This window comes from Dipodomys ordii, unplaced genomic scaffold (assembly GCF_000151885.1).
Source record: "Dipodomys ordii isolate 6190 unplaced genomic scaffold, Dord_2.0 Scaffold99, whole genome shotgun sequence".
Classification (NCBI taxonomy): domain Eukaryota; kingdom Metazoa; phylum Chordata; class Mammalia; order Rodentia; family Heteromyidae; genus Dipodomys; species Dipodomys ordii.
In genome coordinates, this window is record NW_012267315.1 from 3,575,266 (window position 1) to 3,600,921 (window position 25,656).

Here is a 25,656-nt window from a genome sequence, read left to right on the forward strand (position 1 = left end):
TTTGTCTTCTTTCACATTTCCACAGTGATGAACATATCATTGACCCCACTTATTTGCTCCTGGCCAGTACTTTTTATTGCCATTTTTTAAAATGCCATTCCCAGGGTTTGAACTTGGCCTGGGAACTGACTCTCAGCTTTTTGCTCCAAACTAATGTTCTACCACTTTTTACAGCTCTATTTTTGGCTTTTTTGGTAGTTAATTGGAGGTAAGAATCTAGTGGGCTTTCCTGCCCCAGCTTCTTTCAAGCTGAGATCCTCAGATCTCAACCTCCTGAGTAGCTAGGATTACAGGCATGAGCCACTGGTGTCTGGCTTTATTGCCATTATTTTTTAACTTTTAGCTGTCCTGAGTTTTATGGTGATGTTTTTGTGATTCTAAATAGATATCTTCCATGTGCTTTATTTTTGCCACCTCTGTACTGGATTCTGTGTAATGTCTCTAACTGGACTGTTTTGCAACTGTTGAGTTCCGTGGCAGTCAGTCAATATGTGCTCTATGTGTTCCCATGATGGGAACTTGCTGCTCCCTGTCCACCATCATGGAACAGATGGAGAATGCAAACCGAGCATGGTGGCACCAATCCATGTATATTATAGCTCTCATCCTGCATTTCTGGATGCTCCAAATCACACAAATATAGTGATTATGTTTATAATATGTAGAGAGTTGAGATTTTGAGATGATGTTTGGGAAGGGAGATTTTCCTCATGAGTGAGCTGTGGACAATGAAAGTACTTTTTCTTCTAGAGCTGTACTAACCTGTTCAACATGACTCAAGCATAAATTAACATGATCTTTCCTACCCAATTAGGAGAAGAAGAACTTTGACCAGTTCCCATGACGAATAAGGGGAATGTAAAGGAAACTTAATTGAGGACAGATCAACTTCCCTGAGAACTGTCTTTAAAAGATGTATTTTCTGCAACCATAGTGTCCAAGTTCAGAACCCCTTAACCAAATTCCACACACGAGATGTGACCACCTGAATTCATGCCCATAATGGTTGCGTTGGTCTCCAGTGTACACACGCTGAGACACCCCCCACTGTGCCTCAGGGCTTCATTATGTGACTTGCTTTTCCCAATAAGAAATCAACCAGCTTGATGCAATGGCTGGAGCCAGGCTTACCTTTTGAAAGGGGGCTCTTGGAACATTCTTTTGATATGCTTCTTTATGAAAAAGAAACATTGCCTGGCCTTCTTGTGGGTGACAGAGCTCACAGAAAAGGCACCGAACCAGCCCCACTGAGCCCATTCCCTGGATTACCTCCACATGAGTGAATTCAGGAAACACCAGAAGAAAAGCCACCCAGACTCTATAAACACATTAGAAACATGGAACCAGGTTTTAACCCACTAAGTTTTGGAGTAATTTCTTATCTAACAGTAGATGACTGATCTGTACAGAATGATCTGGACACTTCCTATGGCCAAGACCCAGGATAAAGAATTCCTGAACCCATAGACTGTGGGATCCACTGGTGTCAATCATATTGTGTCACACTTGAACCCACACTTCTCTTGTGATCTTTAAACAGAGTTAAATCTCTGATAGGGAACAGAACAGGGAGACTGTCATGGACATATGTCATGTTAAGTACTAATGAGGATTAACTAAAGAACAACTGGTTGCCATTAAAGGCATTCAATAAGAATCCCATTGTGATTTCCTGTGGCGAGTGGGAAATCCCAGAAGTATGAGGTACAGATTATTGTTGCAAAATTCTTATTCTCCATCCACCCACTCCCTGGTTGAGGGTTCCTCTCTACTACTTCATTTAAGGCTAACCCATGTGACTGGCTTAATTCAATGGAATGTTAGCAGGTGTCATGTAAACAAGGTGTATTTGGTGGGAGGGCAAGTAACTCAGTTGGTAAAGTGTGTGCTAAGCATGGGTTTAGCCTGGAATTAATCACCCCATAAGGTTGTTCATGCAATGTAGCTTTTCCTTTTGGTCAGTAACCGTTGCTGTGAGTGAATATGGAAATCTAAGCTATTTGTGCCTGTGGAGGATGAAAGACATGAGTATCAGAGGCAGTCCCATGATCACACTCGAGATCCAACAGCCTCAGACTTGTTCGTAATAAACAGTGCTTACATATGTCAGTAGGGTTCTTCCACTGCACATTGTACAGTGCATTGAAAAATAACTCACTGATTCTGGGTGCTGTCGAGTTTCTGTTTTATGGATGAGGAAACTGAATCACTAAGAGATTGCTGACTTGTCTGGAAATCGCCTGTATGCTCTGCTTAGAACTGTGATGAACAATAGTTACTAAAGTGGGACAATGATTGGCAAAGATCTGCGGGCCACAAGGCTGAATGTCACATTGGACATGTTGCATTGGAAGGGCCTGGGATTCCTGTGGTAGCATATACAGCAGCAGGCTGTCAAGCATTGCTGCAGGAAGTCCTGAGCATGGCTTGAAGGTACCCAGGTAGTGAGAGCAAGAGTTGCTTCAGGTTTGAACCTCATGGCCTTAGCCATCTGGATCCTGAAGGTTTGGCCTGGAATTCAGTATCACATTGCAGAAATCCCAGTGAAGACCAATTCCTGCATCCTTCTAACACCCCAGTAAGAGTGGCTGCTGATTTTTGTCCATTTCTAAAATTACTTACCCAGGTTGGGAAGAAATCAATCATGGTTTCAGTATATCATCTATTTATGCCTTCCCATTCTACCTGGGTGCATTTACTCCTGATACTAATTTTTTATTTCTATATTCTTTTTAATTTTTATTGTTATTATAAAGGTGAGATAGAGAGGTTATAGTTACATAATTCAGGTAAAGAGTATGTTTCTTATAGCCTCCTACTCTTCAATAAGGGAGCTAAAAAATAGAATGGGAAGAAAGACAGCCTCTTCAGTAAATGGTACTGGCAAAATTGGCTAAACACCTGTAGAAAACTAAAGCTAGATCCCTGTATATCACCCTGCACCAGAATCAATTCCAGATGGATCAAAGACCTTGAAGTCAGAGCAGACACCCCGAAAACATTACAGGAAGGAATAGAAGAAACTCTAGGGCTCCTTGACACAGGCCAAAATTTTCTTAATAAAGACCCAGAAACACAACAAATCAAAGAAAGGTTGGACAAATGGGGTTGCACGAAACTACAGAGCTTCTGCATGCCAAAGGACATAGCTAGAAAGATCAATAGAAAGCCCATGGATTTTCACTAGCCATACAACGGACAAGGGCCTCATATCTAAAATATACTTTGGACTCAAAAAATTAAATCCCCCAATAACAAATCCTCAAAGAAACAACCACCCGATTAATAAGTGGGCTAAAGACTTAAAGAGAGACTTCTCTGAAGAAGAAATAAGAATGGCCAATAGACACATGAAGAAATGCTCAACTTCTCTAGCCATAAAAGAAACGCAAATCAAAACAACATTGAGATTCTACCTCACCCCAGTTAAAATGGCTATAATCAAGAACTCTAATAACAACAGATGCTGGAGGGAATGTGGCCAGAAGGGAACCCTACTGCATTGTTGGTGGGAGTGTAAACTTGTTCAACCACTTTGGAAAGTAGTATGGAGGTTCCTCAAAAGACTCCACATAGAGCTCCCCTATGGCCCAACAACCCTACTTTTGGGCATTTACCCAAATGATCACAAACAAGGTCATATTAAAGCTACCAGCACAACTATGTTTATTGCAGCGTTGTTTACCATAGCTAAGATATGGAACCAACCTAGGTGCTCCTCAGTAGATGAATGGATCAAGAAAATGTGGTACATATATACAATGGAATTCTATGCCTCCATCAGGAAAAATGATGTCACCTCATTTGTCAGGAAATGGAAAGACTTGGAAAAAATTATATTAAGTGAAGTAAGCCAGTCTCAAAGAAACATAGGTCCCATGGTTTCCCTTATCTGCAATAACTTGTAGGACAAGCAGAAGAGGTCAAAAGCTATGTACATATGACCTGATGCTGAGCGAAATGAACCCCAAGATAGGGACACAAGAGGTTTTATCTTTGTTGCTGTTCTTCTTAATGTACTTATAATGTACTATGTGATTTTTTTTGTTTCTTTTGTATGTTCTTGCCCCCATGATATAACCCCTGTTTTCACTGTATTTGATTCCGGTGCCCTGCATCTTGTATATACATTTTTCTAATTTGGGGAGGGGAAGGGAAATAACAAAATGCTGAAATAAGGATACAGGTTGACCCATTGTAACAATGGGATGTACAAGACACTATGTTGAAAACAAACTTTACAACTTTGTGGGGAAGGAGGGAGAGGGGAGGGGTGGTGGGAAGGAAAAGGGATGGTAGGAGAATGCAGGAGGCTCTGGAACCTGTAGGCCAGCACACAAGTATCCCAGAGCTCAGGCAGTCACTGGTCAAGTCACTGTGAGAGAGGCAGAGGCTGACCTCTGAGGCTCCGCTGTTGAGTTAAGAACCAGGCCTCTGGAAAAAGTAGGTGAGAGCCAGCACAGGTGCCTAGGGCAGGCTAAGGTGTCCCAGTGGGGCCCAGGGTTTGATTCCAGGTGCAGCCGTTGAGTCTGGACACTGGGTGTGGAACTGGTGGCAGACTGTCCTGAGGTTCAGCACACATTCCAGAGAAGGCTGAGAGAATTGTGAATACAATGAGAGCATCTTAAAGAAGGTGAGGGGTGCGGGCAGTTAAGCTTGAGGAGAAAATACTTTAGATCTCAGCACCTTACCCCCAAATACAGAATGTGAAAATATGTCCTGTGTCTGCGTGACTGGCAACCTCATTCCTGGAAGTACCTTTTATGAAATGCATTTGGGCAGCAGACAGATCCCTTCCCCTGAGGAATTCACCATGGTTCAGAGATGCAACTTGATAGAAAACACCTCCTTCCCCTAACACCAAAGTGTGTATTGAATCACTTCCTTCAGAGCTAGGGTCATTTGAGGGTTCTTTTTTTTCTCCATAATCTCTGTCCCTATCAACATGGCTTAGTGGACTTTGCCCAAGGTCACCTACACACACAAAGGTGCAAGGACTTCCCAGGCCTTAGTAATCCTGGCTATTGCTGTAAGCAGGATCTTATCTTCTTAAAGAACCTGAACAGTCAGGAGAAGAGAATAAAAGGGGAAGCAAAGGTGATTCAGAGAAATGAAATCCAGAGGAAAATGTTTCCTTGCCCCAAATAAGGATAGTTCAGTAGCTGTTAGCGAGAAGTGTTTAAAGTACCATTTTCAACCATGTTGTATGTGAGCCTGATCACAAGTAAAATTATTTGAAATAAAATAACAAGCTGGAGACATGTTCCATGTGCTCCCTAACCTTCCTCAGGCTCCCAATTTCCAGTGTTTGTAGCTGTTCCTTCAGTGGTAATAACAACTTGCTGGGATGCATAGAAATGGAAAAAGAGCCTTCCCCCAGCTGTCACAATGGTGGGGAGGCCCAGGATAAGCTGAGTTTCAGAGTGCTGGGTCCTTAATCTTCTCCTGGCTTGGCTAGGTACCATGATCCTAACTCATTAAAGCCTGAGCTGAAGATATTATGAATGACTAAGTCTGAGGTGAGTGTTCAATCTTCAAGGATAGCCAGACTAAGCATTTTGGAGGCCAAAATGCCTCTGTTGGTTTAATTTATAGTAGAGAAAAAAATCTCAGAACTTTCCAAGTTTCTTTAGCCCCTATATTATTCAATCCCTTCATGCAGACAAAGGCAGCTTGTCCAAGCATTTCTGGGGCTGCATAACAGACAGCATTAGCTGGGAACTGGTGGCTTACACCTGAAACCCTAGCTAGTCAGGAGGCTGAGATCTGAGGATTGAGGTTTGAATCCAACGCAGACAGGAAAGTCCATGAGACTTTTAACACCAATTAACTACAGTATGGCTCAAGTGTAGAGCACCTAGCCTAAAGACACTAAAGAACAGTGCCCAGGCCCTGAGTTCAAACTCCAGTGCATGCACGTGCACACGCAGATAAAATGAGGTTAATATTGTTTGAGCATTGGCTCAGATATTTATAGAGACATATATATGAAGCTAGAAACTGGAAAAACACACAAGATAGAGCAACATACATCCCCAATGAAGACCTAGGTTAGCTAGCTCTCTGAGGGCTTGTTTCTGGACATGTGCACAGTTCACTTTTTCTAAATTATCAGTTAAATGAGTTTGGCAAGTGTCTGAAATTTCTTCAGTAAGTTCATCCAACAAAAGAGGATTCTGTTACTCTCTGGTTATAGGTGAGGAAGAGGGAAAATGATGAAGGTGATGACTCTGATCAAACCACATTGTATCCATAAATGGGCATGTTAAAATGAAGAAGTATCAGACTCTTAGTTATGTTTTTATGTATGAAAGTTCCAGATGACATTTGTATTTTCACCCAAGTCCCACTCAGTGGTGATTAGCTGTTCTCATCTGTCACCAAAGTGTTTGCTCCTATGGCTAAGGAATCCTGGCATCAGGGTGAGGAATTGAGATTCCAAGTGCCCACTGAGTGCCTATGTCACTTCCTGCCCACCTGTGTTTGTTATCCCTGGACTCTCTGGGCATTTCTGCAGCCTCTATTAGAGACTGTCAGGGGGCAATGATGTCTCATTAGAGGATCCTAATCATGCATCAGAGAATACCATAGGAGTTGATTTAACACTGAGTGCCTGGCGCTGTCTATGAATGAAATCCTGATGCGTTATCAACATGTCCAAGAGCTGAGATGAAGAGACTCACTATGTTCTGTTAGATAATGCAAATGTGACTACAGTTTGAAGACCCTTTCACAGCCAGGGTCCTGGACTTAGTGTAGTCAGATCTCAACCAGATGGAGTCACCCTGTTCAAGATGCATGGCCAACTTCAATCTGGCTGGAAAAGATACTTCTCAGATCATGTAAATGTTCTTTCTTTTTTATGTACTATGTTTTTATAAGCCATTGCCTTGGAATCACCTGCCAAATGGTATAGAATTGTCTTCTAATCACAATTAGAACTATGATGCTACTTCACTGGAAATTCTGGGAAGTTCCTTAATTACCAGTCAGTTTAAAAAAGTAAAGAAACTAACAGGGGTTGCTCTTTATCCTTGTAGTATGTGTAAGGCATATTAGATAGATAGGTTTCATCAAGTAGCCGATGAAGAGACCACCACATGCTATTCAGGCAGGAGAAGAAGTTTAGTGACCAAACTGCTGCCCTCCCCCCATGCTGTGCATGGTGGAGAGGCATGGCTGAAAAGGAAAGGGGAGACGCACCCCTGAGCCAGGACTTATCTAGGCCAGGGACAGGAAGAGGTGTGGCCAGGTGGCGGAAAGGTGTGGCCACACTGGATCTGGATGTGATCTCAGGGTCTGGGACCCTCCTAAGGTCAGATGGGAGGCTTGTGACCAGAGGTGGCCCAGGATGTGACCTATCCGGAGGGGAAGGTGACTGCTTCCAGGTTTGCCAGTTACCTAGGTAACAGATACTGAGTAGAACTTAGCCAAGAGGTAGGGAGATGTCCCTGTGCAGACCTTACAGTATGAAGCTTTCCACTGTACATGCTAAGATGCTTAACAAATGGAACTGAACCCAACTTTAGCTGAATTATGTAGAAAAGGATTCACATGAAAGGAAGTGATGTAGTTCAGAAGCCCTGGGGAAATCTGAACAACTAGGCTTGGAAAAGGAGCACAAGAAGGAGGAGCCAAATAGTAGGAGGATGGCCACATTCACTCACGACCTGCTTGGTTGATATAACACAGCTCCAACAGCTTTACAATGAGCCATGCCATAGAGACTACACAGGCCTACCCATGTCACCATGACACACAGTGACGAGGTCACCGGTTCTTGATGAAATCTCTTGTTCTGTCTGTATTAACTACTACAAATTAAAATCCAGAATTGTGGCATCTGTCACGTTTGTGACCTACCTAGGAAGAAAAGAGAGAGAGGGAGAGTCAGAGACAGAGAGAGGGAGAAGGAGGGAGAGAAGAGAAGTTATCTGCCATTCTCAGCCTCTACAGAATAGGAAGAAGAGCTTATTGCTTCTACAGCTCACAAAATACAAGGAGACTTAACATGCTCTTCAGTAGTTTGCAGGCTTAGCACACTAAAAACCCTGAGTTCTATCCCCAGTCCCTCCAAAAAGCAAGAGTGGGGAGATCTCAAAGCAGAAGATAGCATGGATACTACAAAGACTTTTTTTTAACCATTACTTTTGGACTCTTAGACAAATCAGACCATATTTGTTTCACACTTAGCTTCTTACGCACTTCCGTTTTTATTTGATGTAATAACACTGTGCCAACCAAAGTACAAAGACAATTAAAAGCTTAAAATAGATGGCCTTGACATTGACAGGGTTATTAAGGAAATAAATAATTGGAGCATTGAACAATTGTGTCAATAAGCTCATGATTAAATCATCAGTGGCGTGGAATTGTTGCTACAAAGAATCTTGAACATTCAAGCTACAAATATGCTGTACAGAAACTTGAAGCAAAATAACAAATTTGCCTAAGGATCTAAAAATGTCAAGATGGCTTTACAGGCATAAATTGGTAAAATGTTTACTGTGCTGCTCTGAATTGTTTTTGTAAATATCTGTCCAAGGGATCACTCGGATTGCTGCATCTCAAATAACTGGGTCCTTCGGGATTCACAACAATGCTTAATTTAGACACATTGACTTTGTGCTCTGATCTGTTTACCTACATCTGTGCTGTGGGGCCAGTTGAGCAGATTTTACGAGGTAAAACATTAATAACCACAGGACTGGACTCTAGCCACTGACTATTTATCTTTACCTGCAAGTACCAGCTTACCAAACAAGGAAGCCAAGTATCCTCCAGCAGGAAGCATACCAGACCTCTCAGAAGGAGGCCAAGGAGTAATTCCATGTCATCAAAACAATACTTGCTGTTCCTGCCAGCACCTGCTGTCCGCCGGTGGGACATAGAGTGGTCCTGAGACAGGCAGCATCAGCATCACCTGAGAGCTCATCAGAAATGCAGATGCTCAGGCCCACACCACAGCTACAGAATGAGAGCTTGCATTAAAACCAGTACCCCGGCCCCCGGCAGAGCTTTGCCCTGACTGGCTTCTGCTCCTCACTGGGTTCTGAACTTTGCGCTGTGTCAGCGTATGTGTTAAGACTTCTTGTCCTAACCACAGATGGTCCACTTGGACACCCCAAGTGGAGACTGAGTACTGGGGACTCTGGCTAGGATCTTTCTTTTGATTCCTCCATTTCCCTTGTCCTTTGTCTGTGATCCCTCCACAAGGAAGTTCATACAGCATTCAGTGGCTTACAGGTAAGTAGAAGCGTGTGCCTTTCCTGGACAACTGCCTACTCCCTCCTGTGGCAAGTTATATGGTAAAAACTGAATTGTATGGATTCCCAGTAATGGCTACTAGATCAGATGGTGGTTCTGCTTTCAGTCTTTGGAGGAAACTCCATACTGCTTTCTGTAATTTCTGTACCAGTTTTTACAGTCACACGTGTGTATGAGAATTTCCCTTTATCCCCACCTTTGCCAGCATTTGTGATTTTTTTAATTCTCTTTGATAATAAGTTATTTGCTGGTGAGATGATATCTGATTTTTTTGTTTCCATTCACATTTCCTGAGGATTATGGATGCTGGGTATTTTTCATGCACTTGCTAGCCACCATATACTTGTGGGACACCTATATTCCTCCTAGGTTTGTGCATCATTATTCCCAATGGCCAAGATAGGGGATCAATTGTGGTGCCCCCTGATAGATGAGTGGATTATGAATTATGGGGTATCTCCACACTGGGATGTTATTAAGTTCCATGGGAAGAATGAAATCCTGTGTTTGTGGCCACGTGGATGAGCATGTGAACATGAACAGCATGTGAAGTAAGCAAGACACAAAGACAAATACAAGCCTCACTTTGATGTTGAAGCTGTTGAAGTTGATCTCCCAGATGTAAAGGCTGTGGGGAGTGGGCAAGGGGAAGGGGACAGTTGGATGGGAGGAGCAGGTTGTAGTGTTCTACAGTACCATAAGGTGATGAGAGTGAACACTCTGTGCCAGAGTTTATAAGGAGATTCAGCAAGAAGTTGCAAGTTCTAATTACCCTGATTTGATCATCACATATTAAACACATGTACCTTATTATCACCCTTATCCTCAACATATGTACAATTATTATGTGTCAGTTTGAAAATTTGGAGCCTGGTGCTGGTGGCTCTCACCAATAATCTTACCTATTCAGAAAGCTGATCTGATTATCTTGGTTGAAGCCAGCCAGGGCTGAAAAACCCAAGAGACTCTAATCTCCAATTAACTAGATAAAAGCTGTTAGCATTTATTTTGTTGAACTTGGACTTTGTCTTTCTAAGAAATTACACGATTTGAGTTCTCTCTTGAATTTCCCATACTTCAATAATACATTTGTCTACCCTTTCTAGACACACAACATATTTACTTGTAACTATATAAGCCAAGTCGAGCTTCCACATGTGAGGGAAAGCACGCAGCCTTTGTCTCTCTGAGCTTGACTTCACTTAGAATTTTTTCCAGGTCATTCCATTTCTTTACAAATGATACAATGTTATAATGGATGAGTAAAATTCCATTTCACACACACACACACATTTTCTTGACCCAGTCATCCATTGAGGGACATCTGGACTGGCTATGATAAATAGTGCTATAATGAACATGGCTGTGCTGGTGACTTGAATGTATCCTGGTTCAGAAATGGATACTTGAAAGGGGTGGGGTAAAGTCAAGCGAGGAGGGGTAGATGAATGAAGAGTGCGTTCCAGGGAGAGTACAATCAAGAGTTCAATGTACATCCTACAAAATTAGGAGAGGAAACGGGTAGGTTGGGAAGGATGGCTGAGAGTGTTGAAAGGGATGACATTGACCAAGATGCTTCATATTTGAGGGCTTGCCACCTGTCTTATTCCTCCAGCTCAAGCAAAGCACCAGGTGCTCACTCACCTGCTTGCCTGCAAGCAAGCCATTTGGACCTGGGCTCAGCCAAAAGTCTCCTCACCCCAGGTGGAACATTCCACTGTGGGCCTGACCAAGGACACTGCCCTTGCCCCCCAGGACATCGTAGCCCATTTTTCATTTTCTGCTCCCTATATCATCAGCCCACCCCAAAGTCCAGTCCCCCGCACAACCTGCAAACCTGTGGGAAGATCTGTGCCCCTCACTGGCAATAAACAGTCCTAGCCTGTTGACCATCTAGTCCGGCCTATTCCTTTTGTGTGCTCCTCCATTTTCCTATCAATATTCACAGATTGCTTTGTTAAATAGCAACCTCTTTGGACCAGTACTTAAAGATAATTTTTAAAAATTAAATTTAAGAAAGCTATTAGTAGAAATGTGCCTCAAATGCTATACCTCTAGCCTTGAGCAAAAACAAAAAAGTCCAAGACCCCCAAACAATACATACAAAAACTTTAGCAAGCAATTGACTAACCCTGAGTTGCACATCATATCCACTGCTTGCCTCTGCTTCTTCATCCAGATTGTGCTCTTCACTGGAAAGGCATTTGGAGAGGTGCCATTCCACCCTCTCTGCTCAGGCCCTGGGGTGTGCTTAGCAGCAGAAACTGAAAGAGGGAAGAAGATCTGGACATCTGGATCAGAGTAGAAATGTGGCTATTTTCTACTCCTGAGGTGGGAGGGGGTACACGGGGGAGTGGAGAGGTCTGCATATAACCATTAGAACCAGGGGAGGAAGTGAGAGGAGAAAGGAATTCCCCTTCCCCAATGAGAGGCCAGACCTTTACCACCTACTGATCTGGTCCCAGCAGTGAAGATGAGGTGCATGAGGAGCTGGAAGCGTAGGCAGAGCTGCAGGGGACCAGTGCACTAAGCCTTGTCTTTCATGGTATGTGATATAGAGGTGCCATCCTATGCCATCTAATAAGAGGTTGCATATGCAGCCACATACAGAGGGGTTCCTGGACCACACTCCCCACTTCAGATTCAGCAATCTGGGAAGGTAATTGTAGAACCTTCCAGATATTGAGTCTTCCATACTAAGCAGAGTAGCAAAGCTGATTAGTCTGTGGTTTCTGCCCTTGATGTTAAGCATATGAGCATGGGCTAGCAATAAAATTTTTTATCCTCTGGCCTTGAGGAAGATTTAAATTCTGGAAGAGACAAAGCTTGCATTTATTTATCCCAGTCAGTTAAGGTGCCATGTCAGACCGAACGCTGAGAATTCAGGCTGCTTAGGGAATCTGATCAGAATCCTCCAAATCGTCTACAGTCAACCAAGATGTGTCTTCAAAGATTATTTGCTTCTTCTGTTTTAATAATTTTTCAGGACAGGATCTCCAATCCCCATACTGATTCTCTTATTCAAAAACAAATATATTCATTCATTTTTTTCCCTCCTTGAAGTGTCAAAACAAAACCCTGCCCTTAAGTGTTTACTCATTTTTTAAGCTCTTCTGTGGGGCTCCTCAGGACTTAATTTACTTAGTGTCTTTGAGCAGCCCAAGTAAGCCAAAGGTGACAGAAACAATTCCAAGAATGTTTGGGTGCTTGTTTATAATAGGAAATCCAATTATTTTTCCTGGAATCTGCCCTGTGTTGGTTGCCCAGCTCCTGCCTAGACACTCCTTGGCTGGCCTATGGATGTATGGTTTGGATCCTAGAGTCACATCAGGTCTCTACTTCTCCATTCCTAATATGCCTCAGCCCTGTGTCTACACCAGCACACTTCCCACATCCACGGAAAAGTCTAGACTTTAGTTCACTTCTCTTTTCTGCCTGGGTCAGTGTGAGGATGGGCTGGCCTTTTCCATTTCTGTTTCAATACCTTTGAAATGAAGCCATTTCCCCAGCTGAGCGAAATCACTCATATGCAAAAACATACCCATGCATATAACTTTCCTTCGCTATGTTTCTCTTCATTTTCTTATTTAGACAATACATTCTATTGATTTTATTCTCTTAAAAACATGAATTTGTCTCTCTTTCTAACATTTAGCCTAATTTTATTCACTCTTGCCTTGGAAATTCCTTTTTTAAATATGGGGAAACCAAGGTATTTCTTCCTCCTTAGCCAATACAGTCAGGAGACTGGTGTAGAGGCCCCCACATTTGTAGGAGTTTCACTATGGCCATCAGGATGGAGTTAAACATCCCCAGTAAACTCCTAAGATGCTCAAAGGCATCATTGTTGCGTGACAAAGACCAGACATTAAAAGTCTGTATATGATAGAATTTGTGTGAACTTCAAATTACAAAATTGACCTCACAGTTGCAGACAGCTGGATGGCAGGTGCGAGCCAAAACTGACTGATCAGGAAGATGAAGTATTTCCTATGTCTGATGGCACTTTGGGCTGTGCAGGGTAGTAATCTGTCAAATTCAGAGAATATGTACTGAAGATTTGTGCATTTCACAATGGTTTTACAGCAAATGAAGAATTGTCAACTCCACTGGTCTCTGCAATACACTTTAAAATACTCCAAGAAAAGATTAACTTAGGGATGGGAAGAGAGAACACATGGACAAATAGGTGATGCAGAGTAAAATAGAACAGAAATGATGGCAGGATATATTGGCAGGAGTATAGATAGTGGCTACAGATGTCTTATATACTTGCTGTATGTTTGAATTTTTCATAATAAACTGACAGGGAAAATGTTTCCCACTCCTCACTTCCTGTGCTGCACCCCTCCCATTTCCTATCTCCCTTCCCAAAACTGACCCCCAGCCTCTCAGCTCCTAGGTCTGACGTGGAAAGAGTCTCTTTATCATATTCCAGTCAAGACTGGGCTTGCAGCAGTGCAAGAATTGGATGATCTCTATTGTTAAAGAATTATTACTGTATGTCCCTCCCCCATGGTATAACCCCTGTTTTCACTGTATTTGATGTTGTTATAATTTGTGAAGGGGAAGGGAAAAAACAAATAGTTTAAATAGGGATACAGGTGGACCCATTGCAACAATGAGACGTACAAGTCATTATGTCGAAAACGAACTTTACAACTTTGGTGGGGGGTCTGGGGGGGCGGGAGAGGATGGAATGGGAAGGGGAAACAAAGGAGGAGGCTACAATGCTTGATAAGAAATGTACTCTTATCTTGTCCATGTAATTGTAACCCCTCTGTACAGTATTTTCACAATAAAAAAAAAGAATTATTACTGGTAGGTCTGCCCAGGAAAACAGCCCCTCCCCACTTCCTCTTCACCTGCTTGAATCCAGTAATCACCTGACTTTCAATGACCCAAACTTTTGGCTTGTACCCTCAAACCTTACAATTACCCTACAATGGTTCAATTATAGGGAGGACTTTACTTAAGGCTATTACATCAGAGAACTGCATAATAATAAGAAAGACAATGAGCTCAATTCCAAATACAACAAGGACAAGGGGAGATCGATAGCAAATGATAAAAAGAATGATGAATAGAAAATTACTAATAGAAGACATGAAGGGTAATAGGTTCCAGCTAAAGTGACCTACAGGCTTGTTGGTGAAGACAGTGAGAGGACTTAGACATCCAAAGGCAAGATGAGGAACCTACTCATATATTAAGAGTGGTCAGATATCAGAGCAGGGATTCTCTAAAGTTGATTGTACAGATTTTGCTAAGACTGAGCAATGTAGGTCTGAACGGACAGGTCAGGGACCATGTGGAGAAGCTCAAGGAAGCCCAACTCAAGTGTAGAAAAGGAGAGGGTCTTGGTCATTGAGTTCACCTCTCAATAGTAAAGAAAGGTAAGGGACACCAAGGAGAAGACAGGGATTCTCTAAGGCCTCTGAATTCTGGTACCAGTGTCCAGAGCCTGCCATAACCTAGCCCGAGCAGGGTAGGAATCATCATTGTACTATGGAAACAGAACTGAGATTCAAGATTACACAAAGAGAGGGAAGTGAGCAGCCTGTGGCTTAGAAAGGACCTGGAACTAGCCAGGGAGTGATCTGCCAGGGAGGTTGCTCAATCCCATCCAGCCATCCTGCTGTTCCAGAGCATCTGAAATGCTTAAGAAGATGGATGGACCACCATGCTTCCCAACCTGCCACAATGTCCTTGGAAGGCCCTCCATGTAGCTATGATGCTTCAGTAAGTGCCTCTATGCTACTGAATACACTGTGAAAATAAGTGGCACCTTGTAATCAAGGCAAAGAGGGCTGCTGGACCCTAAACAGAAACTTGCAACAGTATTTTCCTCCCTGCAATGTAGATGTGCCAGTGGCTAAAGCCTGTAAGCCTAGCTACGCAGGAGGCTGAGATCTGAGGATCTTGATTTGAAGCCAAACAGGCAGGAAAGTCTGTGATTTTCTTATCTCCAATTAACCACATGCACATGCACGTGCACATGCGCACACACACACACGCACAAAGGGTCAGAGTGAGCTGTGGTTCAAGAAGTAGAATGTTAGGCCTTAAGTTCAAACTCCAAGACTGGCTCAAAAAAAGGAAAAAAATAAGGGAAGGGAAAGGAAGGGAAGGGAAGGGAAGAGAAGGAAGGATGGTATCAAACAGGCACTATGCAAGTGCTCCTCTTCCTACGAGGGGCTGCCACCAGGTTTCCCAAGAGGATATGTTTCCTTAAGATAATATGGCATCCACCCTGTAAAAATTGTACTGAAAGCTGGCACATGGTCTATAAGCCACTTCAGGGGCTAGCAGAGAAGCTAAGTTTTCATGGTTTGGAACTGAATGCTCAGAATCTCAACTCTTTTTTTTTTTTTTTTTTTTGGTCAGTCGTGGGGCTTGGCTTGATCTCTGTGCCTGGGCGCTGTCCCTGAGCTCTTCAGCTCACAGCGAGCACTCTACCACTTGAGCCACAGTGCTGCTTCCAGTTTTCTGGTGGTTAATTGGAGATGAGTCTCACGGACTTTCCTGCCCGAGCTGGCTTTGGACCAAGATCCTCAGATCTCAGCCTCCTGAGTAGCTAGGATTATAGGCGTGAGCCACCTGTGCCTGGCAGAGTCTCAATTCTTGACCAACTTGATCTTGCCTCTTGACAAGATATGAGATTTTTTTGTTTTGTTTTGTGCCAGTCCTAGCGCTTGAACTCAGGACCTGGGCACTGTTTCTGAGATTGTTTTTCCTCAAGATTAGTACTCTACCACTTGAGCCACAGCTCAACTTCAGGTTGTTTTAGAATGCTTAGAGATAAGAGTCATGCAGACTTTCTTGCCCAAACTGGCTTTGAACCTCCTGAGTAGCTAGGATTATAGGCATGAGCCACCAGCACCTGGCTATAAGAAGTGTTTTAACGTGTTTGGTCATTTATTATAGTATTATAGTATTACTTAACAACCACTTAATTTTATGATTTCTGTCAACCTTTAACCTAATTTCTTAATTCGCTAACTCTGGTAAAGGGATCAGCAGTAACACGTGCAGACTGAGGGAACAGTGTTTCACATTCTTCCTCTGTCACAGGGAAAGCTTAGTCCTAAGCAGGTACACTCAATAGTGCTGCCTAAGAGAGGCCCTGTGGGTTAGTCCTGGGTCTACCATTTGCCACTGGGTATCTCCAAAAATCAGGCATGACTTTTAGCTATGCTGAGCCACCCCCACTGCAGCCAGCTCACCACTGGAAGCTCTAGTTCTGACTTTTAACCTACCACTTGCAAACAGCCATCTCTCCTGCTGATTTCCATGCAGAGGATCTAGAAAAATGGCTCCAGGTCCATCCAAACAAATGGAGCCAATGTCCATCCTAACCCTGAACTTCCATGTCTTGTCTTGTCTTGTCATAAAACACTAGAGATGGCTCTTAGAGCCTCTGGGAGTACTCCACACTGGTACCTGCTCCTTGGAGATCATAAAGTCACCTTCTCAGGATACCTGAGTATCCAAAGCAGCCCATGCCAGAGGCCTAACAGGATGATGATGATGAGTGGTGTCATCATCCACACTAGCATGTGTCAGCATTTAGGCCTCTCTTCTGAGCATGCACACAACTCCAGCTTGACTACCACCTCCTTCCTAGTGACAAAAGAACTCAGGAGCTAGGTGCCAGGGCTCAAGCCTGTAATCCTAGCTAAGCAGGAGGCTGAGATCTGAGGATTCCAGTTGGAAGCCAGCTCGGGAAGGAAAGTCCATGAGACTCTTATCTCCAATTAACCACCAGAAAACCAGAAGTGGTGCTGTCAAATGGTAGAGCGCTCGCCTTGAGCTGAAGAGCACAGGGTCAGTGCCCAAGCCCAGAGTTCAAGCTCCACAACCACCACCACCAACAACAAAAGAACTCAGCTTTCCTCATTTTACTATTGCAAACACACTCTCCTAAGACTGGAGTCTCAGCTTTCTCAGAGAAGGTGGAGAGCCACAGATGAAAACCAATTCCTGCCCTTCAGAGACAGCTGTTGTGCTCAGAAGCTTCATCAGGCCATGAACAGCCCTTGCTGCCTGGCTTTGAGTTTCTCCCTTTCCTTCCTACTTAACCAAGATAACATCACATGAAATTTCAAGACCTCCCTGATTTCACAGAGCTGCAAATACAGCCCTGTGACAGCTGTTTTACTAGCAGGCCATTGGGGACATTTTGGGGTTGCCGATTCATAGTGAAGTTAGATATCAGCCATATATCTGGCATCAGTGACCCCCTATCCTAATCTTGAACTTAGTTACTCCTTAGAAATACTGTCCTAATGCTGACTCCTGCTGATCTAGCCCAACCCCAAGTCCCAGGCTGAGGCTCCCACTGGCTGACCATTGCCTCCACCTCTCGAGACAGTCCCTCTGGGTACCCTTCAAGGACTTGTTCTTTCAGTGTTTGTGATAAAGTCTGCCACCTTCCCCAAGAAGTCACTTGTGTTGGACCATTTTCAGGCACACAGGTGTGACTGAGAGGACAAAGCCAGCTGTCATACAAAGAGCACCCCTCCATTCTTTCCGCTCCTGGGGCCCTGTGTTACAGCCCAGGCCAGCACTTCCCTGTGAGTCCTCTCAGTCTGGGAAAAGGGTAAGGAAGCAGTAGGTGGAAAATTCACAGACCGATGAGCCAAAGAGACAGATACATGACTCTCACTGAAGAGCCACTGTGGGAAGTCCAGGAAATGGAGTTACCCAAAAACAGATGAAGAGAACCAGGCTGGAAACTCCAGAGGCACCAGGAGTTTTCTGAGTCATACATTATTCTAGATCTTGATGGCAGTGTAGGGTGACATAGATGTATGTGTTCACTACAATTCCTGTCTGGACACATAAAATGGGCATAATATGTGAATCATATCTCATTCAAGCCAGATAACTATCATTGACCATAGTCAAGGTGGCTTATTGAGGAGAGGAGCAAGAGTAGATTATATACCCTGGCTCTTATCCCTCAGCTGCCCATCCTCTCTCCCTGGCCTGCTAGTTGGTATTCTGGCAAACCCCTCACCCTATGGCCTGTGTACACAGCTTCCAGGGTACAGTTCCACACCATACTTCTTCCCTGATTAAACACCTTCTACTTCAGTGGCTTCCTGGTCTTACAGGAAGAAAGCCCAGCTGTGGCTCTAGGCCTTTCCATTGACTGTTTGTTCCCTCTGTCTTTAAGCTGTTTTGATCTGGGGCACAACTTCCTGACCAGTGCTGACAGCTCTCCTTCTCATACTCTTTTCCCTTCTCCCCCTCTCTCCTTCCCTCCCTCTTGGTCTCACTTCTGACAAATCACCTATAATGAATTCCCTGATTGTAAGGATCATCCCTCCCCCAGCACACACCCTGAAACCGGGGTGTACAGTACACAGCTACCACCACACTTGGCCGAGGGATGCTTGAAATGAGGCCAGTCACTTATGGACATTTGCCCCAAATGTCACAAATATGCACATAACTCGGAAGATTTAGCACACATACAAATGTTAATTGTATGTACACTAAGTACCTAATCAAGAATTAAGTACCTAAGTATCTGAGAATTATTCCTATTTGTTGAAATGGCATTTGATATATGTTAAATAAAACATTATTGAAATTATTTCACCTGTTTCTTTTTGTGTCTACTAGAAAATTTAAAATTTACCCAGGGTTTCAAATGACATATTAGGCTGCTTCTACATCAAGTCCAGGGCTCAACTACTGTACCCCATCTCCAGGTTTTAGTTAATCTGGTCCAGGAGGTACCTTTTTTAATGGAATAATAGTGACGTGGTGGTTGTAAGGTCCATTCCTGGGCGGCGAACAGACCTCACCCAGTACCTGTGTTACCTAGGCAACTGGGACACATGGAAGAGGTCACATCCACATCCGCTGAGGTCATATCTTAACCTGATGTGGCCACACCTTTCTCCCACCTGATCCCACTTCCCTTTACCTGGACACACCTTCCCCCGCCCCTACCCTATATAAGGCTTAATCCGGGGCCAGAATCTCTTGCCAGCCGCCTGGAGTGCCAACCTTGCCTGGTCCCAGCAGGTCTACTGAATAAACCTACCCCTTACCTGAATACCACGTGCATGGTGCAGTTCTTTCTCAGCTACCTCTTTTTAAAAACCTAACAGTGGTGAATTTGGAGGGGAAGGGGTGGGGAAGGAAGCCTCTTTTTTTTGTTGTTTTGTTTCTGCTTTTTTATTTTTTTATTGTGAAAATACTGTACAGAGGGGTTACAATTACATGGGCAAGATAATGAGTACATTTCTTATCAAGCATTGTAGCCTCCTCCTTTGTTTCCCCTTCCCATCCCTTCCCATCCTCCCCGCCACCCCCCAATTCTCCCCCCTACGACCACCAAAGTTGTAAAGTACATTTTTCGACATAACGACTTGTACATCTCATTGTTGCAATGGGTCCACCTGTATCCCTATTTAAACGATTTGTTTTTTCCCTTCCCCTCCATAAATTATACCGACATCAAATACAGTGAAAGCAGGGGTTATACTGTGGGGGAGAGACATACAAAGCAACAAAGAAATAATCTTATAAATGTGTTAGAAACAATTGCATGAAAGAAAAAAACATTTGAATACATATCTTGGGGTTCATTTCCCTAACATCACCTTATCTTGACCTTTTCTGCTTGACTCAGACATGTACTAGATATTGCAAATAAGGGAAACCATGGGACCTATGTTTCTTTGGGCCTGGCTTACTTCACTTAATATAATTTTAGGAAGCCTCTTTCTTTTCCCCCCAAACTTCCCTTCAGTTTGGCAAAGAAGTTCCAAAGGAACCGCAGGCAAGCGGTCAGGCAGGCAGCCAGCTAAGGCTGGGTCTTTCAGACACCCCAGAAATGGTGTCCTTGCTCCTGAGATTCCCAGACTTTGACCCAGGTCTGAACAAAAGTCTGACAATCCAGGAAGCCAAGAATGGACTGCCCTTTCCCCCTTTCCCCAGAGCAATCGAGTTCAGAGATCACAGGCTTCTCCAGGGTGCAAATAGCAGTGACATCTTTTCTAGAAACCAGGACTGGATGGAACTCAGGAGGAGGGGTCAGACATGGGGGAGGAGAGGGCTGGGGAGGTCGGGTACCCGGAGTGGAGAGGTGACCCCCAGGACTATAGGAGTGGGGGGAGTCCTAGTGCGGAGGGATGGAGGATTGGGGACAGTCAGGACTGGTTGGAGGCTGGAGGGGGCCGGACCGGGTGGGGAGGGGAGGGAGGAGTCCAGGCGGGAGCGGGGGGGGGGGGGGGGGGGGGAGGAGGCTGGAAGTGTGCGTCCGGGATGGGAGGGAGGAGCAGGGGCGGAAGAAGAGGGGCGGGTGGAGGCCGGAAAAGGAGGAGCCTGGCGAGGGAGGGTGAGATGGGGCGGGCAGCCAGTCCGGGATAAAAGCCGGGAGGTACGCCCAGCGTGAGGCCCGCGGTCCCCGGCAGCTCCAGCCCTCTCCCCCGTGTCTGCGAGCGGAGTCGCTGCCCGTCATGTCGTGGAGCCTGCGCCTCTCGCTGCTCCTGCTGGCCGCCCTGGCCACGGCCCGGGCCGTGAGCCCCGAGGCCGGCGTGAGCGCCAGCCAGCCGCGGGTGAAGATCGGGGGCATCGAGGAGGCCGACGCCAACGAGCTGGGCGTGCGCAAAGCGCTGTCCTACGCGCTCAGCGAGTACAACAAAGCCAGTAACGACGCGTTCCACAGCCGCGTGGTGCAGGTGGTGCGCGCCCGCAAGCAGGTGCGTGTCCCGGCGGGGAGGGGGGGGCGGACCTGGCTGGATCCTTTGCCCCGGGCGGGGTGGGGACGGGGGTGGGACGTTCCCCGTCCCCGCTCTCCAGCCCTGCGGGCGCTGGAACTCTTCTCTGCTTCTCACACTGGAGGGGGTCCTCCATCTCCCCCTTTCAGACCCCAGCAGCCCTCCGTGGGCCTGTGTCCAGGACTGGCCCTTCGGGTCTGGCCTAAAACCCAGCCTGGCATTGCATCTGAAGGCCTGGCACCTTAATTGCTTTTCCCAGTTCTCAGCAGGCATCAGAGGCTCCAAGGGGGACAGGTTAGGGGGAAACCCAGCTTAACTCCCTACCACTAGCCTTAGTGGGACTCCCAAGTCAGTGTAACAGCTATTGGCCAGGTGACCACGGGACCCCCCCCCACACACAAACAGGATACCTTTACGAAATGAGATCTTAGCACGCCCCCCCCCCCGACTTCTTGTTCAGAGCAGCTTCCGAAGGAGTCTCAGAACCCCTGTGGATCCTACACCTCATCCTTCCTGGATGATTGCTTGCCCTGCCCATGTTTACTGGTCCTCCTCCGCTCTCTCCCCACACACCTATATGTGTCTATGTGGGTCTGTGGGGTTTCATGCATTTATTTCTCTAAACTTTATTTTTAAGTTGTTGTACAAGGGGGATTCAATTCAGCAAGTCAGATTATGAGTACAATGGATCTTGATCCATGTCAGCTCTTCCATTCTCCCCATCCTTCCCCATCCCATCCACTCTCTTGAGTTCCATAGTTCCATTCTTACATAATGTACATTGAATAATATGACTGTATTTGCCTACCCTTCCTCTCTCCATTCTTGTGCTCCCCTCTAAACTTTTGAGAGCAGATGCTTCAATATACATTTCTTGCAAACCAAAGAGCCTAGTCTGCATACCCAGGAGTCGGTTTTGAAAATCAAGAATTAGCACTGCCTGCTGGGTACCGGTGACTCACACCTGTAATCCTAGCTACTCAGGAGGCTGAGATCTGAGGATCGGGGTTCAAAGCCAGCCTGGGTAGGAAAATCCATGACACTCTTATCTCCAATAAACCACCAGAAAACCGGAAGTGGTGCTGTAGCTCAAGTGGTAGAGCTCTAGCCTTGAGCTGAAGAGCTGAGGGACAGCACTCAGGCCCAGAGTTCAAGCCCCACGACTGAAAAAAAAAAGAAGAATTAGCACTGCCACAATTACCTCACTGGATTTCCCACTGATGGGCACTCAAATGTGGGCTGCAGTCAGTATTAGACTCCTGAGGCTCCTTCCCTGTGTTGCATTTCCTGCTCTTTTCATGCCTGGCCTTTGAAGTGGGTCCTGCCAGTTGCTGGTGAACTTCATGAACCCCATCCCAGATAGCTACACGTGAATAGGGATACCACAAAACGATAGGATTTCCTAGTGACATTGTGGTCATCTTGGAGTGTATGTGTGCCTGTGACCTCCACACTGTGAAGTCCTATGGCACATTTCTCAGAATGTGTCCACATCTATCATACATGACTGTAGACTGCTGCCCAGTCTTGGCTGACTTTTTATTTCCTTCTTCTGAATATCTTGCTTCCTCTTCCTGGGACTGTTCAGGGTGACGGACCACAGCCTCCCATCTTGAGATAGATGTATAATGGCCAATAGCCCTGGACCCTTGAGTAGAGGACTACACTGGATCCTGCCTCAGCCAGGTCTCAGTGTGCTAGAGGAACAAAGGTCTCAAGGGAGCATGAAGGGCTGCTGGGTCCCAGGCTTGACCTTGAAGGACTGGAATTCAGAGCAGAGGGCCGGAGTCTCACTGCAGAGCAGCACAAGTGATTTAGCCACAGGTGTTGCCTGAAATTTCCATCTACTGTTTAATACTCATATGAATGAAGGCCAGTTCATTTCTTCTGTGGCAGCAGTTACCTGCCATTGTTCCCCATAAACATGAGATATGTTTCCCATGGTCCTTGCTAACCTGTGCACACCGTAGGTGTGACACTCGCTTGGGAAGGGAACATAGGGTGTTACAGGCTACTGGGTTCGTGAATGGAAAGTGATACAAGAGGGAGTTCTTTTTTGCATAGGACAAGGTCTGGAGCCTTATCCCCTGTCCCTCACTCTGGGCTTCACAACAGTTCTGATAAGTTGAGTCTAGGATGCCCTGTGCCAGTAAAGGGTTAGATTCTACTCTTTAATTACATTGTAGCCCTGCCTGAAGCCTATACGCATAGCTACTCAGGAGGCTGAGATCTTGAGGATCACAATTTGAAGCCAGCCTAGACAGACAAATCTGCGAGATTTTTTATTGCCAGTTAGCAAAAAGCCAGATGTGGAGGTGTGGCTCAACATCAGCCTTAAACAAAAAAACCAGGCAACAGGGCAAGGCCTTGAGTATTAGCACAGAGAGAGAGAGAGAGAGAGAGAGAGTAGCCCACCACATTTGAGGGAAGGACTTTCTTATTGGTTTCCCTTCTGTACGCTAAGTGCTCCACTTCCTGCTGGGAAATAAGGGAATAGTAAAACTGGAATCAGTGGAGAGAATGGAATCTCGTGTGGGCTGCATGCTGGTCACTAGAGTTTAGCTGAAGTTTAATCCTCGGACCACAAACTTTCTAGAATGGAATAGTGCCTCTGCCTCCTAAGCCACAGGCAGCAGAATTTAGTGACTCATGTGTTGTGGCCCAGAGCCTAAGCGTTCTGCTCAGACCAGCACTGGCGCCTAGAACACAGAGCTTTTTATTTACCTTCTTCATGGCTGTCTCCTGAGCTGTTCCTTCCATCCCTGAATCCAGTGAAAGGGTGTTAGTCCCCAGCTTTTGTGTTCTGTTTTTCCGGCTTCTTCTTTAACTCAACTTCAGGAGACATTTCACCAGAGTGGATCAGAAGTATAGAATTGATAGCTGTGTGCCTTGTGGGTGATGGTTCTGACAGCTCAGGAATACAGGCGTGAACCCTAGGCAAACACGTCAACTCCATGTAACATGGATGTGTGTATGTGAACTTGACCAATGTTATTCTTTCCACCATAGCTTGTGGCTGGAGTGAAGTACTACTTGGATGTGGAGATTGGCCGGACCACATGTACCAAGTCCCAGTCCAACTTGAGTGACTGTCCTTTCCATGAGCAACCCAATCTGAAGAGGGTAAGTACCTGATATGGGTAGGGGACCAATCACAGTCAGGTTATTGGTGTGCATTTGTGTAGATACCTGTGGAAAAGTTTGGGTACACACAAGTGGGTGTATGAGGAAGTGAATATGTACGGGAATGTGATGTCTCAGTAACAGATAAAACAGATGTGGGGGTGCAAGTGAGTATCTGCTGATCCAGATTTGTGCTCTTGTATGCCTATGTGGAGTAACAGTCTATGCATGTGTGTGATCAGTTTGAATTTCTCTGTGGCTTTAAGCTAGGAATTAGGATTCTGGGGAACCCTTTCTGCTTTAATTGTGTTGCCTGCTAGACTAGAGAAAGTAGCTGCACAGGTGATTCTTGGGGGAGGGAAAAGATGTTGTGTTTAATCCTATCCTGGGGCATCTGCTCAGAGCCACACATAACATATCAGAGCTACCTGTAAAATAGCTAAAACCCTTGAGTACTGCCCCATCCAGACACCAGCCTCTTTCTATACAGGGTCAGTTTCTGTGACATCGTAGCTTAGAGGACAGCTGTACTCACTTTGTCACTCCTCCTCATCCCCGCTCCCTTTCAGAGGCCTTTTTCATGTTCCCTCTTCATGCCTCTGAGCCCCACTTAAACTGGCCCAGGAGTTGGAGGGGAGTCAACTTTGTAACTGTGAGCCTTCATCCCTTGGCCTGCCCCTCCAGGGTTCCCACCTTGTATAGATGCTCCATGGATCATCAAGGAATCCTCTGAGGAGGAGGACATAGGTACCCTGGTAGATTTGGAGCAATGGAGGCATGAGGAGCAGACACTGAAGTGTTGAGCAGAGCATCCTGGGCTTCTGCAGGGACTGTGATATTCAAGTCTCACCTCCACCATTCTATAGCTCCACTTTCCACTCTGGCGTCTTATGGTTGGGCAGCTTCCCTTTCAACGGTAACCCATTGCCCTTTTCTCTTTTCCCTTTTGCAGAAAGAACTCTGCTCCTTCCAGATCTACAGTGTCCCCTGGACGGGCAAAGTCTCCATGTTAAAATCCAGTTGTGAGAACGCCTAAGGGGCTGAGTGAGGCTGGGCCATGCTGAACGCCCTTCATCACACCCCTCCCCTTCCCACGCTAACTCTTAGATGATAGCGCACCCAGGAGGACATCTGGTGTGCTAGCACTAGCAGACTAGTAGAGGAGGCTGCTCCAGGAAGCTTGAACACCTATGCATCTCTTCCCCTTTCTTTCTTCTCCTTGTATTTTTTTTTTTAACTACTGCATGTTGCCCACAGATGCTTCTTCCCTACTCAATAAAACAGTACAATCAGCTCTGCTGTTGCTGTCTTGGGATGTGAGGGAGGAGGGATTTGAGTAGATGGGGAGCCAGAAGTTTATGGGGAGGAAGCCTATAAGATGGATGTCAGGAACAGCCTTTTAACCACTGCTGAGTTCTCACTGGGCCCTCATCCTGGGGAAAGCCAGGCTGCATACAAGGGGTCTTAGCATCCTGAAAGATACTATGCCTGAAAGGCCACCCAGAGGTGCTTCAGGTAACACCTG

The 25,656-nt window shown here is 45.4% G+C and overlaps 1 protein-coding gene across 1 annotated transcript; it reads left to right on the forward strand.

Annotated features, from left to right (window-relative positions):
• The first annotated feature begins 20,672 nt into the window (after positions 1-20,672).
• On the forward strand, positions 20,673-25,425 carry LOC105993760 (cystatin-C-like). Its single transcript, XM_013027118.1, has 3 exons — positions 20,673-20,990; positions 24,018-24,131; positions 25,084-25,425. Exons 1-3 carry the CDS (start codon positions 20,748-20,750, stop codon positions 25,165-25,167), a joined length of 441 nt encoding a protein of 146 aa, XP_012882572.1. The 5' UTR covers positions 20,673-20,747; the 3' UTR covers positions 25,168-25,425.
• The last annotated feature ends 231 nt before the right edge of the window (positions 25,426-25,656 follow it).